Source organism: Chroicocephalus ridibundus, chromosome 4 (assembly GCF_963924245.1).
Source record: "Chroicocephalus ridibundus chromosome 4, bChrRid1.1, whole genome shotgun sequence".
NCBI classification, from domain to species: domain Eukaryota; kingdom Metazoa; phylum Chordata; class Aves; order Charadriiformes; family Laridae; genus Chroicocephalus; species Chroicocephalus ridibundus.
In genome coordinates this window covers 93708661-93723091 of record NC_086287.1, presented here as the reverse complement: position 1 = coordinate 93723091, position 14431 = coordinate 93708661, and the positions used below count along the sequence as shown (strand labels likewise).

General features: G+C 45.1%; 1 protein-coding gene across 3 annotated transcripts in view; it reads left to right on the top strand.

Moving 5' to 3' along the window:
• Nucleotides 1-14431, top strand: part of GALNS (galactosamine (N-acetyl)-6-sulfatase) — a 56979-nt gene that overhangs the window by 29118 nt on the left and 13430 nt on the right. For all 3 annotated transcript variants that reach the window (XM_063334835.1, XM_063334836.1, XM_063334834.1), the window contains exons 12-13: nucleotides 2555-2676; nucleotides 13636-13753. In XM_063334835.1, the coding sequence (XP_063190905.1) occupies nucleotides 2555-2676; nucleotides 13636-13753 (240 nt within the window). The remainder of the gene's footprint in view (nucleotides 1-2554; nucleotides 2677-13635; nucleotides 13754-14431) is intronic.

The following is a 14431-nucleotide window of genomic DNA, read 5'->3' as shown; positions in this document are numbered from 1 at the left end:
CCACAAGTGACCAAATTTGCATGCTCTCCAAGCAACCAGAGGCATTGTCCAGATGCTCCGGAGTGTGTATTGTCTCCGCTTTAAATACTTCTCAAATCTTAACCAGATTTAATTTTTACTGGTTTTGCTCCAGAAAAGAAAAGCAATCCAGACTTGGGGATCACAGACTTTCAGTTTACTGGTATAGCTGATGTTTCTCTTTCCATCCTGAGAACTGAAAATGCTTTGACTTACAAAAAAAAAAAATAATAAAAATGACATAGAGTTGTGTGTGATAAATTAAGGGAGGGAAGACTGATCTCCTCTGGCTGTATCTGTAGTGAATTACTTACTCTGATGCAGGACAATGCCTTGATCAGGGGTACGAGGATGTAATTTTACCTCTTATTTTTTGCTCATTTGTTGATGAGCAGGTAGAAAATATTTTATGCTCTCTCTGTAGGTTGAATATTGGCAGTCACACAGTACGTAAAAATAATAATAGTCAATTTTATTTGTGGAGCTAAAGTTGAAAGGCCTTAGAAATTTAAAGGGTGGTTTCAGCCACGTTTCAAGAGAGTTATTCATCAATGTCATAAAACGGTATGCTTGATTTTTTTTTTTTCCTATTTATTTTATTTTTTCCCCAATAGTCTACTTTTGAAGAGGGGATTGAGTGTTTAGATTAGAAAGACAGATAGCTTGTGGCTAGTGGCATCAGGCGAGTGGTCGCAGCCCTTTCTTTCCTGGGAGGCTTTGGGACGTAGCCTGGGTTGTGTTCTGGACTCTCAGCTACAAGGATTTTATAAGAAACAAAAGATAAAATGTAAACAGAGCAATGTAAAAACAAATACCCAAGAGACTAAAATCTTCTTTCAAACTAAAGCATTTGCAGCCGAAGAGCATTGTACCAATTAGCGGGCTCTTAATTAAATTGCTTGTTTGATTTGCATCCAAATTATAATTTGGATGTTACGTAGGCTTTGATACCTTTTCATTAACCGTTCCTTTGAAAAAATAAAAATAAAAATCTATTTTTCACTGTGTCTTTCAGAGGCCTGTGGTGTCACAAGGTGGAAAGGTCAATCATTTTTGTATCCATTTAAAGTCCATTATTGGTAGGCCACTACAACCTATCAAGCAACTCCCTTATTTTTCCAGTCAGTGATTCAGGAATCTATAGCTCTGTGCAGATAAATGGGATTTCATGGGCTTCTAAACTTCTTGCTTTATTGAAAAGCAGAATATTAACTGCTCCACTGACCAGCTGTCCATTAAAAACACTGGATATTTTTAGAAAATTGTTTGCCAATCAAATCCTACCCACATCTGTAGAGAGCCTTTTCAGTTTGTTTGTTTTATAAGCAAATGCTACAGCTGCTTTCCCACCTCCATTGAAATATTCCCATTTACCTTCTCTCCATGTCTCTGTCCGTGTCTTGGGGCGTTTTGAGGTATTGTAAGGAGCGCAGCGTGTTAGCTGGAATTGTAAAACTGAGCTTTAACAAGTCCATTTGGTGCTAGTCCTTGCCGGTCTGTGGGGCCCCCTGCTTTATTTGCTGTTCAGTGAAATTAGTGCTTTGCATTTTTTGCTATTCCCAGGGCTTAAATGGGTTCTGTTAGCCCTCAAGACTGCAGGCCAGGCTCTAGGTGATTAGGGAGCTCGACACCTGGCTAATAACTGGCTGGGCTTCGGGAGACGCAGCCTGGCAAGGCGTGCAAGGGCAGATGCAGAGAGCTCACCGCTCTGGGCTAGCAGTCGGCTAGCTCAGTCCCTCGGTGGCCAGCGAGCACTTTAAGCCATAGCTGCTAGCAAAGGGAGAGTGCCAGTATTTGTGCCCTCCGTATCCACTGCCCCTACTGGGAAAATCCCAACTTCTGACCCTGCAGACCTGAATGTTCGTGACAGGAATGTCTCTGAACTTAACGCAGTTCTTTCAGCCCCGCTCTCCTTCCCGGGTGGGTGCCTCAGGTGAGACGCTATGAATCAGATCAACAAATGCACCCCTTTCTTTAAAATTACCCAGATTGGCTTCGTTCTTCAGTGAAACAGATCCTTCAGGTCTGGGGTCAGGTGCTGGCAAGCTGAGTTTTCAGGGAGGCTAGCAGGTGCCCGTTGCCTGTCAGGGTAATGCCCCTTGGTTTCGCTGGGTGTTTCCTCTGGGACCGTCGCTTTTTGATCAGAACTGCCAAGTGATCCGATCCTCTCTGTGTTATTTCAAAGCCAGAGAAACCAAAGAGAGAAGATACTTTCCGGGTGCAGAATTTTTATGATTAAATGGTTTCACCTCTTTGTCTTTTGTTTTGCCATTTCATTTTAATGAATATTTTATAGAGATTACTTTTTTATAAGGCAAGACTGTAAGGTCTGCTTCAGCTTTTATGTCAGTGCAATGCGAACATTGTCACCTGATTTTACCCCATCAGATCAGAATCCATTCTGCACACTGAAGTGGATTCTTGGTTTAAAATAATTCTGAGGTTTGGTGGGTATATTGGAACAAGGTGCTGAAGAAAGTGGCATCAGCTAAAATTTTTCTCCCTCCCTTGTTGACCTCTCTCCTCTTCACTGCAGGGCATTGATTTCTGTCCTGGGCAGAATGTCTCTGGAGTGACAACACATACACAGGAGGAGCACACCAGCCTGCCGCTGCTTTTCCACTTGGGGAGGGACCCTGGAGAGAAGTACCCATTAAGGTGAGCCAGTTAAGGAAGATATGAAAATTCTCAGCACTCTGTGTATGCTTTATATAGTTCATTTGCCTTGGTAGTTGTTTCATGCAATCTGCTTGAAAGCTGTCCCAGAAAGCCATTACTGGTGGGAGTAGTAAAAAGAAAGGAACAAATCTTCAAACGATCAGGTTAGATGGATGCGCACATGTCCACGGCTCAACTTGTGAGTCTGGTCGTTCTTGTTCTGTGTCTTACCACCCCTGACGGAGGAGGCAAAACACACACTTTTGAACAGGACAGGACTGAGCTCAGGGCAGCTGTGGAACAAAGCAGTGGCACTGATGAGCGTGTGCATTGGAGCTCTGATTCTCTGCGTGTTTTGGGGGTAGGGAAGAAACATCTAGTGATCTTCACATACTCTGCGGTGGTTTTCCTCTGTGCATTGGAATCTGTGGAAGCAAATGTGGTAACCTTCCAATCTTCTAGACTCTGCTAAAGGAGCTTCTCTAGGGGGTCTTTAGCAAGAGGACTTGGTGGCCAATCCTCTTCCATCCTTGGACTCTCCTGGCTGTCTGAATCCATTTTCCTATAAGCCTACTATTCTAACATTTATCTACGACACACACCATGCCCTGAGAGATTTCTGTAAGGATTCATGTAGTCATCAGCCAGCACAGCCCACGTATAAACCTGCCACCTGCAAAAAAGCTCCCAAGGTGTCCCTACCTCCCTTCTTCCTTCCTTCTACTTACCGAGTTTTACCCTGCGGCAAAACTAGCTGCAAACAGGGGCACGCGGCCTCATCCCTCACCAGTGGCTCCGAATCGGAGAATGTGGAAATAAATAAAGAGAAAACTAGCGGTACTGTGATCGTCTGCACAGAAATGGTTTTGTGCAGCAGCTTTAACAGAGAGATGTCTTCTGAGCTGACAGGACTGCAATTATTCAACTGTTTTAAATAATTGAGTGGATACACTCGCTCCATTACTTCCAAAAGAACTGAGCCTGAGCTGTCCACTAAGTGTTTTCACTAGAGGGAGAAGGGGAGGAAAAATATTTTCACTTCTCTCTCACTTAACAGATGAGCACCCTAGAGGTGCATTACGCAGTGTATAAAGCTCTTCAGAAGCCCAGCATGTTAGCTCTCGCTTTCTATTGCATTTCAGCACTAATGAATAAAGCAAATCTGCAGCTCCTGCATTTTAAATTCAGCTCAGTGAAACTATGCCAGTGGCTTGGGATTCCAGATGAGACTATGCCCTGTTTGGTTTAACAACTCTTTTATTTTAGGAAGATGAGTGGATAGAAATGACCTCTTTTTGCAAAAATCAAACAAATGGGTAGTATTAAGTGAACTGTAGCGTGTCCACTGTTTGTGTGTCCTCTGAATTTGAGGGAGAGCTCTTCCCTAAGAGGTGTTTGCAGGACACCTGCTTCCCTCTTGTTTAGATGTTCCTTACCACCACCACAGATTAAGCGTTGAAATAAATCCCAGTGTTAGATCCGCAATCATTTCTCATACAGTTCCATTGATTTTTGGACACTCACAAGCTGTTGCTTTGATTGAATTTTATAGCAAGATTATGACATGATTATAGAAAGCTGTGATGTTGTTTAATATGCAGACCCTAATAGAAAGCCTCTTTTTAGTAAATGAATCTTCCTTTCTGCAGCACGTTCTGTTGCTATTGTCTCCTCTCTGGTCACAATGGAAAACTCATGGGAAGTGGGTCTCCTATATTGAATGTGGTAATTAAATTATACTCATTTGTGGAGCTGTTACTGTTGTGTATTTTTATTTAGCTTAATTATCCCCCTTGGCAGACAGCCTGTTGGGAGTCCCGACACTAATGTTTCTCAGAAGGGAATCCAGCATTCTCCTCCAAGCGTGCATCTGTCTGTCCGTACATGCTGGGTGTGCTCGTATCGCTCGTGCTGCAGCCCGAGGTTTCTGTGTGTTCGCGGTCCATGTTGGCCACGCTCCTCTGTTCATCCTCCTGCAGCCCTGCAGGAGCTGGGTGTATCACAGAGCTCTTTCACTAGCTTGGCTCCTCCGCTGCCTCGTTCTCTTGCCAAAGAATTCAGAAAAATTTGCATTGCACCCCTCATTTATTGGTATCTTTCCCTCTTTTATGTAATTTACTTTTACCACTTTGCTTTGTTAAGTCTGTACTGGATTTTATTAGGTTTTCCGCTGCTGCAAAGGAGCAGCGTGGCACACCGATGCCCTGTTCTCTCTGCCTGCCTTTCTCATTTTTTTATTTCATTTATTCCTTATTTTAGTACAGCCTTTTCTTCTCCCTAAAATGATTTTAATAATCTTTCATATCTCCTGATTTGCATTAGTGTTGGAGTGGGGTCAGTTGCAAAACCACCGGTAGGAGGTTTTATTGCTGTGCACGAAGGCCAGGCAGCCCACGATCTCCAGAGAGATTTACTGCTTATATATTTGGGCTCCTGCTAGGATCCTAGGGGATCTCGGAGCCGCGGAATCCTAGAAATCAGTCAGCTCAGTCAACTGTGGCAACGCTTTTGACTTGCTCAGGCATCTCATCTGAAATGTCTTTGGGTCGTGACACTGTGCACACAAGGTACTGCCTGACACTAAGGGACTTTTTCAGGGCTACAATTTCAGTTCATCTCATAACATGGGGATTAGCCTTTTCAGGCTCTGTTGGAGAACTGGCTGCTAAAGGGGTCACTGAAGATGCAAGTCCTTCAAGATCTAGAGACAGCACATAAAATTCTCAGTTCTCTGGGTTCTGTGGTGAAGCAGGACAAGTCCTTCCTCTTCCTGACACAGTTCACTGGATTTCCTGGAGCCTGCCTGGAAACAATATCAGCAAAAGCTTATCTCCCACAGGAGCACTTTTCACGCAGTGGAAAAACTGGTCAGGCAATTACAGGCAGGTCCTGTCATCATGTTGAGGACACGTCTGGCAGTTCTGAGCCATATGGCACCCTGCACTTATGTTCCCCTTCATGTAAGGCCGTGCCTGCATCCCTCCGCATGTCTGACTCTAGGAACAGACTCTCCCGACAGGGTTGTGACTGTTTCTTCTTGCTATTGCCCCTCTGGTTTTGTCTGGACCGCCTCCTGCACCCCAGCTTCTGCCAAGGGACGTGGTTGTGTTTACCTCTTTGCCTTGAAAGATAATTACTGATGTTTCTCAGTCTGGACTGGAACTTCAGCCTGGCAATCCAACAGCCTCACAGACTTTGCATTTTGTTAGCTGGGATTCATAGCCGTGCCAAATACATGTTATGAGTTCTCACGCTGCCCGAGCTTGCCCAGGTGATGGCATATTTACATCATCACATCAACAGACTGGATGGAGCAAGATCCCTGTCCTGTAGTTGACCTTCAGGCCTGACATGCTCAAGCGCTACCATCAGGTATGTTCGCTACCAAGCTCTTATCCCCCTCTCTCCTGGCAAGAGGAGGTCTCACCTGAGAACTGCAGGACTCTGGGGTCCTAGCGTTGAGAGAAGCTTGGCACCGTAGGACAAACTTAATATTTATATGGCTGCAGGATGAGGTAGCGCATGAACATGCCTACAGGTACTGATGAGGCCAAACTGGCATCTGGAGAGGTGCTTTTAATAAGAACATCTGCAATACCAGGGTATATACGGGCAATATATTTCAAAGAAATGTGGTTAATGGTAAATAATCTTGCGTTTGGTTGCCAAAAATTATAATTTAACTGCACTTAAATAAGTAAGAGTTACCTTGTTATCTGGTCCTTGTGTAGTGAGAAACGAACCGTTTGTGTCTTTTTTTCATCCAAGAGATTGTGTAAACTGTGGGATAGATGTCTCTTTCTGTAGCTCTCAACTTTAAAATATAAATAAGTTTGTGTGTTAGGCAGCACAAAAAGCAGAAGCATTTCCCTAAGTCTAAGCAGTATTTTGTTTCCTCCCGAGATGCAATTACAAGGGGGTTTCGCTTCGTATAAAGACACGCAAACTGTGGGTTGACCTTGTTCTCAAATTTAGCAGCATGTAGAACTAAAAGATCTGATAGGTCTCTTTCTTTACTAAATTCATAGAATCATAGACTCTTCATGGTTGGAAAGGACCTTTGAGATCACGGAGTCCAACCGTATTCTGTTATGTTTGGGGTATTGTGTGTCCGCTAAGTACCATATAGGGAACTTGTTTTTCCATTCAGACCTTACGTGACAAATTCGGTAACATTATCTGTTGGTAACGTCTTCACAACCAGTTGTCAGTTTTATTACCCAAGTCACAGATTACTGTTTATACACACCTTTACTAAAATACTTTATTGCCAGTCAGGAAGAACACAAGTAATAATACATAGCAAACGCCCGCACAGCTTAAAATACAGTTAACGAAATCCCTAATGCAGACTGAAGTAGAAAGAGTGGTTTGAATCAGACTCCAAAGCTGCAAAAAGAATTTATAACAGAAACCTCTGCAATTCTGTCGGTTTGAGCCAGAGGTGCAAAGTTTTAATAACAAGTAAATACAGCGTGCTCGCACCTTGTTGATGCTCCAGGTTTGTAGCGGCTTCTGCTTTGAGCGATTAGCCTCTGTTCACAACGGAGGTTACTAAATTTTGAACGTCAAAATACCTGTGTTTTACTTAGGGCAATAGATTTTACTATTATGGATAAAATGGAGCTGATAAGGCTTGGTTGATGAACATAATGATTTTAGAACACATTAATTAACAAGAGAGCTCACAAGTGCCTATTTCAAGCAGATGGAAAATCCAGGAAATCATCAGAGAGGTAATTGCACTGGTTACGGAGCCAGAAAAGAAGGGAAGAAGCTCCTGAAGGGAAGCTAAAGGCGAAAGGATCTGATTGAAAAGTTGCCAGTCTCACCTTACTGATCAGGGCAGAAACCTCTCTGTGGGGAAAAGACAGAAGGTGCAAAATGGGGGAAAAAATGTGTATAACAAAGAGCCAGAATCTTGCCCAGGGGAGATGCTGACTCCTCATCTTCTTGAAAAAGAAGGAAATGGTACCAGCTGCATTGCAGGGGCGAATTAGCTGCTGCACAGGAGAGGTGGCATTGAGGAACACTAAATCTGTGGAAACCGTGGAGAGCTATGGATAAAGAGCCTCAGCGATGCCAGTAAAAAACATGGAGCATCAGCCATGTAGGGGCTGGATGCAGGATGGTCGTCAGAAGTATGAAAGCCAGGCGTGGCAGCCGGTACGCAGCCAGCGCTGGAGGGAAGAGGGCTGAAGAAAAATACATCTGCGCAGGACAGTCCCTAGCCTGGGGACTAAGAATGGAGGCAAACTCATCTCAGTCGATAGCTGCTCTTTGCCCAGTCCGGGATCAGCGCTCTGCGTTGTGGCACGCCGTTTGAGCAACCTGTAACTTGGGCTTAATCGTGGCAGACCAGCAGCCTGCAGGTATTTTGATGAGTAACTGTCTAGACTAGCGTGGTGCTGTGTAAAAAGGAATATTGGAAGTAAAAAGGCACATGAAGCGGTTTCAAAAATGCAAAGTGCAGTTTGAAATGGACATCTTCAGAGACAGGTCCAGGCAGCGCTACAGCCTCAGAGAGCAGCCTGAAGGACACATTGCTTAAATGATGATTCAGGAATACCACTGAAGCAACTAGCGGGAGGATCAGGTGGACAGTCGCTATTTTCTGTTACCTGTCCACGCAGAGGCTAAGGCTTTACATAGTCACTCTGCCTTTATCCCCTCTGCCATTTCAACGATGCGGTCAGTCACAATGAAATCCAGCAGAAAGGCAGGATTCTCGAAGCCGGGGGGTTAACGACTTCCCTGAAAATAGGTGACCAGGTAGAGGATCAGCATGATCGCATCTCCTTGCTGCAAGGAAGGCTGTGGACACCATTAGAGAATCCACACAGGTGAGAGGAATCATCAGTACTCCACGTACTCATGTGGCTGACTGGCCACGTGCCCCGTACAGGGTATTTGCATCTGGGGCCCTGCAGATGCTGCTGGACCAAAGAGTTGAACTGCGGTATGAGCAGCCCGGCTTTCTTCCGTTTGATTCCTTTTTTGTTTTTCTTCGGCCCTGTGGATCTTTTCAAGTTGCCATGTTTCAGCAGCAGAGCCCCAAACCTGTTGTCTGCCGCATGTATTGTGCAGACTTTAAATTGAAAATAAGCTTGATAATAGAAGAGAGGAACTGAGGAAGACTGAATAATGGGACAAGATCGAGACTTGGATACGACAGTGCTGAGCAGCCTCACCGCACTGATAACAGATAAAATCAAATTACCTGAATCTGGGTGTATTTCACAATTAAAAATAATGTTTTTAATTAAAATAATTCCAGTGGAGAAGGAAGTAAAATATACTTCCTTCATTAGCCAAGTTTTTTGCTCTTCTCATAACTTCATGTGCGTCTGGTAAAACACGCTATAAATCTGAAAGCATCTATTAAGAGCCCACTGTCAGGTTTCTATGAAGCGCGCTATATATGATACCCATTTTGTTACACTCCTCTCAATAAAAACATGGTCCTGTCACTCCCAGGATAGACATACTGCGCTGTGCCCACACATGAATCATCAGGACGAGGTATAAAACATCAAGATCTAGATTTTTAAAAATGCTGAAAATGCTCTTTAATTTGCTCCGGTTCTGATTGATTTAAGGGTGTATTTATGACGGTGGAGAGTCTCCCTCTCCCCCTCCGCGCAGCTCAGGATGCCAGCAGACCTGAAGGTGAAAGACTGACGGCTGCAAGATTAAACCGGAGCTCTAACACCAAAAGCAGCGCGAGACAAACCCTCTTTCTTCCAAACCTGAATTTCAGCGTAGGGCATGGTGGGGTTAATAGCAGAGCAGGTTCCACTGGAGTTGTGTTTGGCGAGGGAGGAGACGGGAACAGATTGCCAAGGCACAATTACACTAAATGAAGGAAGCACAGGCCACACCTGTGCCTGGGACCCTGCGCTCGCAATCCAGCCCTGATTGGATCTCCAGAGACTTCCCGGAGGTAAAGTGTCAATTAGTGTAATGACCCTGGACTTTGTCCACTCCGTTCCCTCATTCTGAGCGTGGAATAATTTCATGTACGCTGGGGGATCTCTTTTAGCAAACTCCTCACAACACCACCTGCTCACCCTCTCATTCTTCCAGTGCTATTCCCAGCTCTCCTTCTGCAGGATTGTTGAACTGGAATACAAAATGCAGCATGCCCTGGAGGCAGCCAGGTCTGGATCTTCATGCAGACAACAATGCCCAAACACCTGTATAGATAATATCTTTTTTTTTTTTTTTTTTTGGAACAGAGAATGTAGCAAACCCTGCCCTTGCAGCCTGCATCTGCGTTCAGGAAAATGCTGGGACGCCATGCAAGAGTAAAAGAGGTTCCCAGCTCCATTAACAACTCAGACTGATTACCATGAAGTAATTATCCACATCTTACACACAGATTAAAGGCACTCTTCTCTTGCGAATTTTGTCTCAAAATGCCCTTCTTGCATAGGGCTGGAGACATTTTTAACCCTCCGTATGCAGTGAGTAAATACTTTACAAATTGCTGCATGGATATTGGCTCTTGGTTCGTATTGTGGAGCTAATCAGGTTGGTCTGAACAAAACCTGAGCTCATCAAAGCGCGGAATGGGGATCTCCATGGGCCCAAGACAGGAATACCAACCCCCACCGCCATCAGGGCTTTGTCTCCGCGTGCCTCCGGTTTCATGTCAATGCCAGCGCCGGGGCTGGTACCATCCGGCAGGCACTGCGGTCCCCTGCTATGTGTGGAGACTCGATACGCGTCTGGATGAGGAAGATAGTTCATGTGTTTAATTGAGGCATCTGAAGACGATCTGTGATGATCTTCCAGGATTGCATGACACCTTACAGCACTCGGGGTCTGTCGCTGTCGTGTACTTCAACACAAGGAAGACAGCTGCAATCGGATATGTTTTAAGCTAGTGTCAACAGGTTTAGCCAGCTTAAGAGCATGTTAAGCCCTACTGAGACGAGGTTTATAGGTTAGCGGTATGACTCGGAGCATAATCTATACGTGTTCTTTAGCTTTAGCCAGCTTTGTACTTATGTGAGAAGTGCGAGTCTTTTATATGTGCCCGGCCGTTTCTATCATGCTTCGGGGAAGTCATTCAGCCTATGCGAAATGCTGAAATAATCTAAAAGTGTAGAAGCCGCAGGGGAGAGCGGTTCAAAAACACCAGGAACCGAGGTTAGGCCAAGATTTCCTGTCACTGCTGAGCTAGCTGAAAAAGCCAGGGCTGTCCTGACCATGGGAATTAAAGCAAGACGATGATTTGAATGGCTCGAGCCTACTTTGTTATACTGCGGCATGCACGTGTTGTAGGTTGCTAATGAGCAACAATGCCGTGGATCAATGCAGTAGTTAAGATTATAGCAAAAAGATTTATTTTTTTTTTTTCACTGCAGCAGGACTGGCATATTTGGAGCAAAAAGCAGCAGTCATGACAACATATTGTTTATCTTTCATCCAGACCGCAGCTGTGTTTTCCACGGGTCTGTCCAGATTATAGCTAATTTGGAATCCTATGTATGAAAAGCCGTTTCGATGGATGAAATTGGGCGATCTCTTTAGCACTTAAATATTTGCAAAGATGCTGTGGAGCTTAATTAGTTAGCAGCAACATTTTATCGTATGGGTCCACTTCCAAAAGCAGATCTTGAACGCTGGAGAGATGACACAAGCATGTGACAGAAATAAACACGGTTGATAGTTACAAGAGCAGCAGTAGGAAGCATTAAATGATTTGATATCTAGAGTATCTGTTAGACTCTAATAGTTGATTAAAATATGTATTAATTCATATTAATCCTTAATATGAGGATCTTAATAAAGTGTCATTAGCTCGGGTTTGGAAGAGCTTTTGAATCCTGGCACAATAGCTGCATTAGAAATCCAAAACACTGAAATACACGTGTCTCACTAAACCGTGTTTCATCTCCACTTCCATCACTAGAGTATGGAAGGCTTTAAAATGTTTCTGGCTGCCCTGTTTCATCCAGTCTCCAGCTGAGAACGTGCTGTGTGCATCCCTGGTACTCGCCTGCGGTTTTAGGCAGACTCCCTCGCTGCGTTTGTCTCTGAAGCCTTTTCTCTCCACGCGCAGGCTCTCCCGTGTTCGCTGTCCTCTGCGTGTCAACACGGGTTAGCTTTAAACCCTCTCTGCCTCTTTTAAAAAATCTGTTTTGATTTTTTTCAAGCGGGCTGCCGGGCTGGCAATCCTGTGCGCTTGAAATGCGACCAGAGGGCTTCCAGATAAAATCTCGCCAAACTGAAAGGCCATTGTGCCCCTGGGATGCAGCGCTGGCTGATCGCTGCCTTGAGCGTCCTCAGCAGGCTGTGAGTCAGGGACGGGCTTTGGCAGCTCCCAAGCTTCTGCCTGCCCCACTGTTTTCGGCAGAGTCTTTGGGGCAGCGCAGGAGTCAGCAGCCGGCTGCTGGGAGAGCTAAGGTGGGATGCGTGGGGAGAGGAGCGAGCAAATTTGGGAGCTTTGCGAGAATAGTGTGAATTTCAGGGTGGTCCGTACAGATCACGCAGCCGGTCCCGGTGATAGCCGCTCCACCAGGATACAGCTAGCTGGGTGTGAGAGCAACAGATTAGTTTGCTGGAGCTTGTCATTTCAAATTCCCTTCCGGTTCTCTATCAGCAAAGCTCAGGCCCATCCCCACAATCGGCTTCTCTCTGGATGGTTGCCGAGATGTGATATTTATAGGGTTTACTGGAAACTGCTGGCACATTACTGGGCTTCGAAATGTGATTGTTTTTCAAAGAAGGAAATTAGCTGGAGTGTGGGGCTGGTGGCCAGCTTGGACTGTAAGCAAAGGGAGCCTGAGGTCAGGACCAAGCTGCATTGTTTCTTTTATCTTCAGAAGCGATTTGCCGCTCTCTGTTTTTTAAGTGACTCTTAACATGATGGACAAAATGAGATCATTGGGTAGTAATCCTCCATTTTAGAAATAATTCAAGTATTAGTGAAGTACACCCTGAACCACTTAAACAAGTACCTACTGGAGTAAAATCTGGTAATTTATAACCCCGTATGAGGGCTTGGAGCATGACAGATGGGTCCCAGCTTGGAATAATAAAGCTGTAATGGAAGAATGTAGATGGGGCAGAACCCTGGAGTGGATGTTGCGAAACGGGGGAGGTATTCTTGTCTTGGACAAGTCCCTTCTATTCTTCTTCTCCTCCATCTTCCTGTTTGCATAATATTAGTTCATCTGACTTGGTGATTGTGAAGTTTAACTAGCCAACGGTTGTGTTTGAAACCCTTAGCTTGAGAACACTCTTGAAAAACAAAGTATTGACATTACCTTTGTTTCCCTACAATAAATGCCTCTGTGTGATGCTCGTGTTATGGAAAAGCACTTGAAAGAGCGGAGGATGAACACGCAGAGAGCTGGGTGACCTCTTGGGTGACACACAGGAAGGATCGCCTCAGCAAACTTATTTATGTACTAACGTGTCTGGCAAGGTGTTTGTCCTGTGTCTAGGAAGTCTCCCTTGATAACAGTTTAAGGCACAGCTTGAGGACAACCCCAGAAGCACCCTTCTTTGTACACTCCACCTTTGCCAACAAGATCCCCCTTGGGAGTCGACACGACCTTGCAGCGTATCTGCCTGACTACGAAGCGGCACATTTGGGGCCACTGGGACTGGCTGTTTTCAAAGCTGAAGCCCCATGCTGAGAGATGATCTGCCAGGAGCCATGTGCTTCTTTGCTGGGGCGGGCAGGCCATCTGCCGTCCTTGCTGCCCTAAGCAGATCATTTCAGACCCGCAGCCTCCAGGCCCAGCCAGGCTGGACTCTGTCGGCCCAGATGTTTCATTCCCCTACGGACCTGTGGACAATTAGTGTCAACTGCGTGTTTACATACTCTTCTCCTTTGCCTGTGGCCCAGGAAAAGTCTTCTGACCTAGCTTAGTGATGTGGACGCTGTAATGATGCTGTGTATGCAGCCCCCTTAGTAATGTCTGTATTTTTTTCACATTCTAGTTTTGCCAGCGATGAATACCAAAGGGCTATGGAGCAAATATCTGTCGTTGTCCGGCAGCACAAAGCGACCATGGTGCCAGGGGAGCCACAGCTTAATGTGTGCGACAAGGCCGTCATGGTGAGTGGTTAAAGCATAAACGCCTTTGAGAATCCTTAGCTTAAAATATATTTTGTAAAGGCTTAAAAATGTCACCTTATGCTGGGAAGTGATGGAGAAGAGACCCACGCTCACCCATTTGAAGGGCTGTCTGGTTGTTCCATGGAGGAGAGGGCTGTTTGGTACCTGTGGAACGCAGCGGCATAGGAAGGCTCGTACAAAGCGCGTGGGGTTAGCTCTACCAACACGCTGTGATAAACTCTGTGGCTTCCTTCCTTAGAGATGCAGCAGTATGTACAGCTGTACGTTCTTCTCCTTTCTAATCCCTTTCTGCAATTCTCAAAAGTCCCCTGTTCGAGTGGCTCTTTTTCAGTGATCTTTGGTCTTGCTCGGTCTCCTCCAATTCCACCCATGCCTGGCTTTTCTGAAGTCTTTATGGCTTGAAACATGACAAACATTTTCAATTCTGTTTTCTGTTTCAAATTGCGTGTTAGGAGGTTACAGTTTGGCTTTCCTGTCAAATGCTGCTTGCTGTGTTGAGAACCTGAGAAAGAAACTGGATAGTTTGTAGGAGGTAAAGTTGTCAGATGGCAAGAGTTTGTGTAGTCTAAAGCGATGCGTCTTTAGACTGACACAAAATAGTAACAGGCAAAATCTTTCTGATGCTGAAATAATCTGGTCTAGCGGGAGATGTTGCCC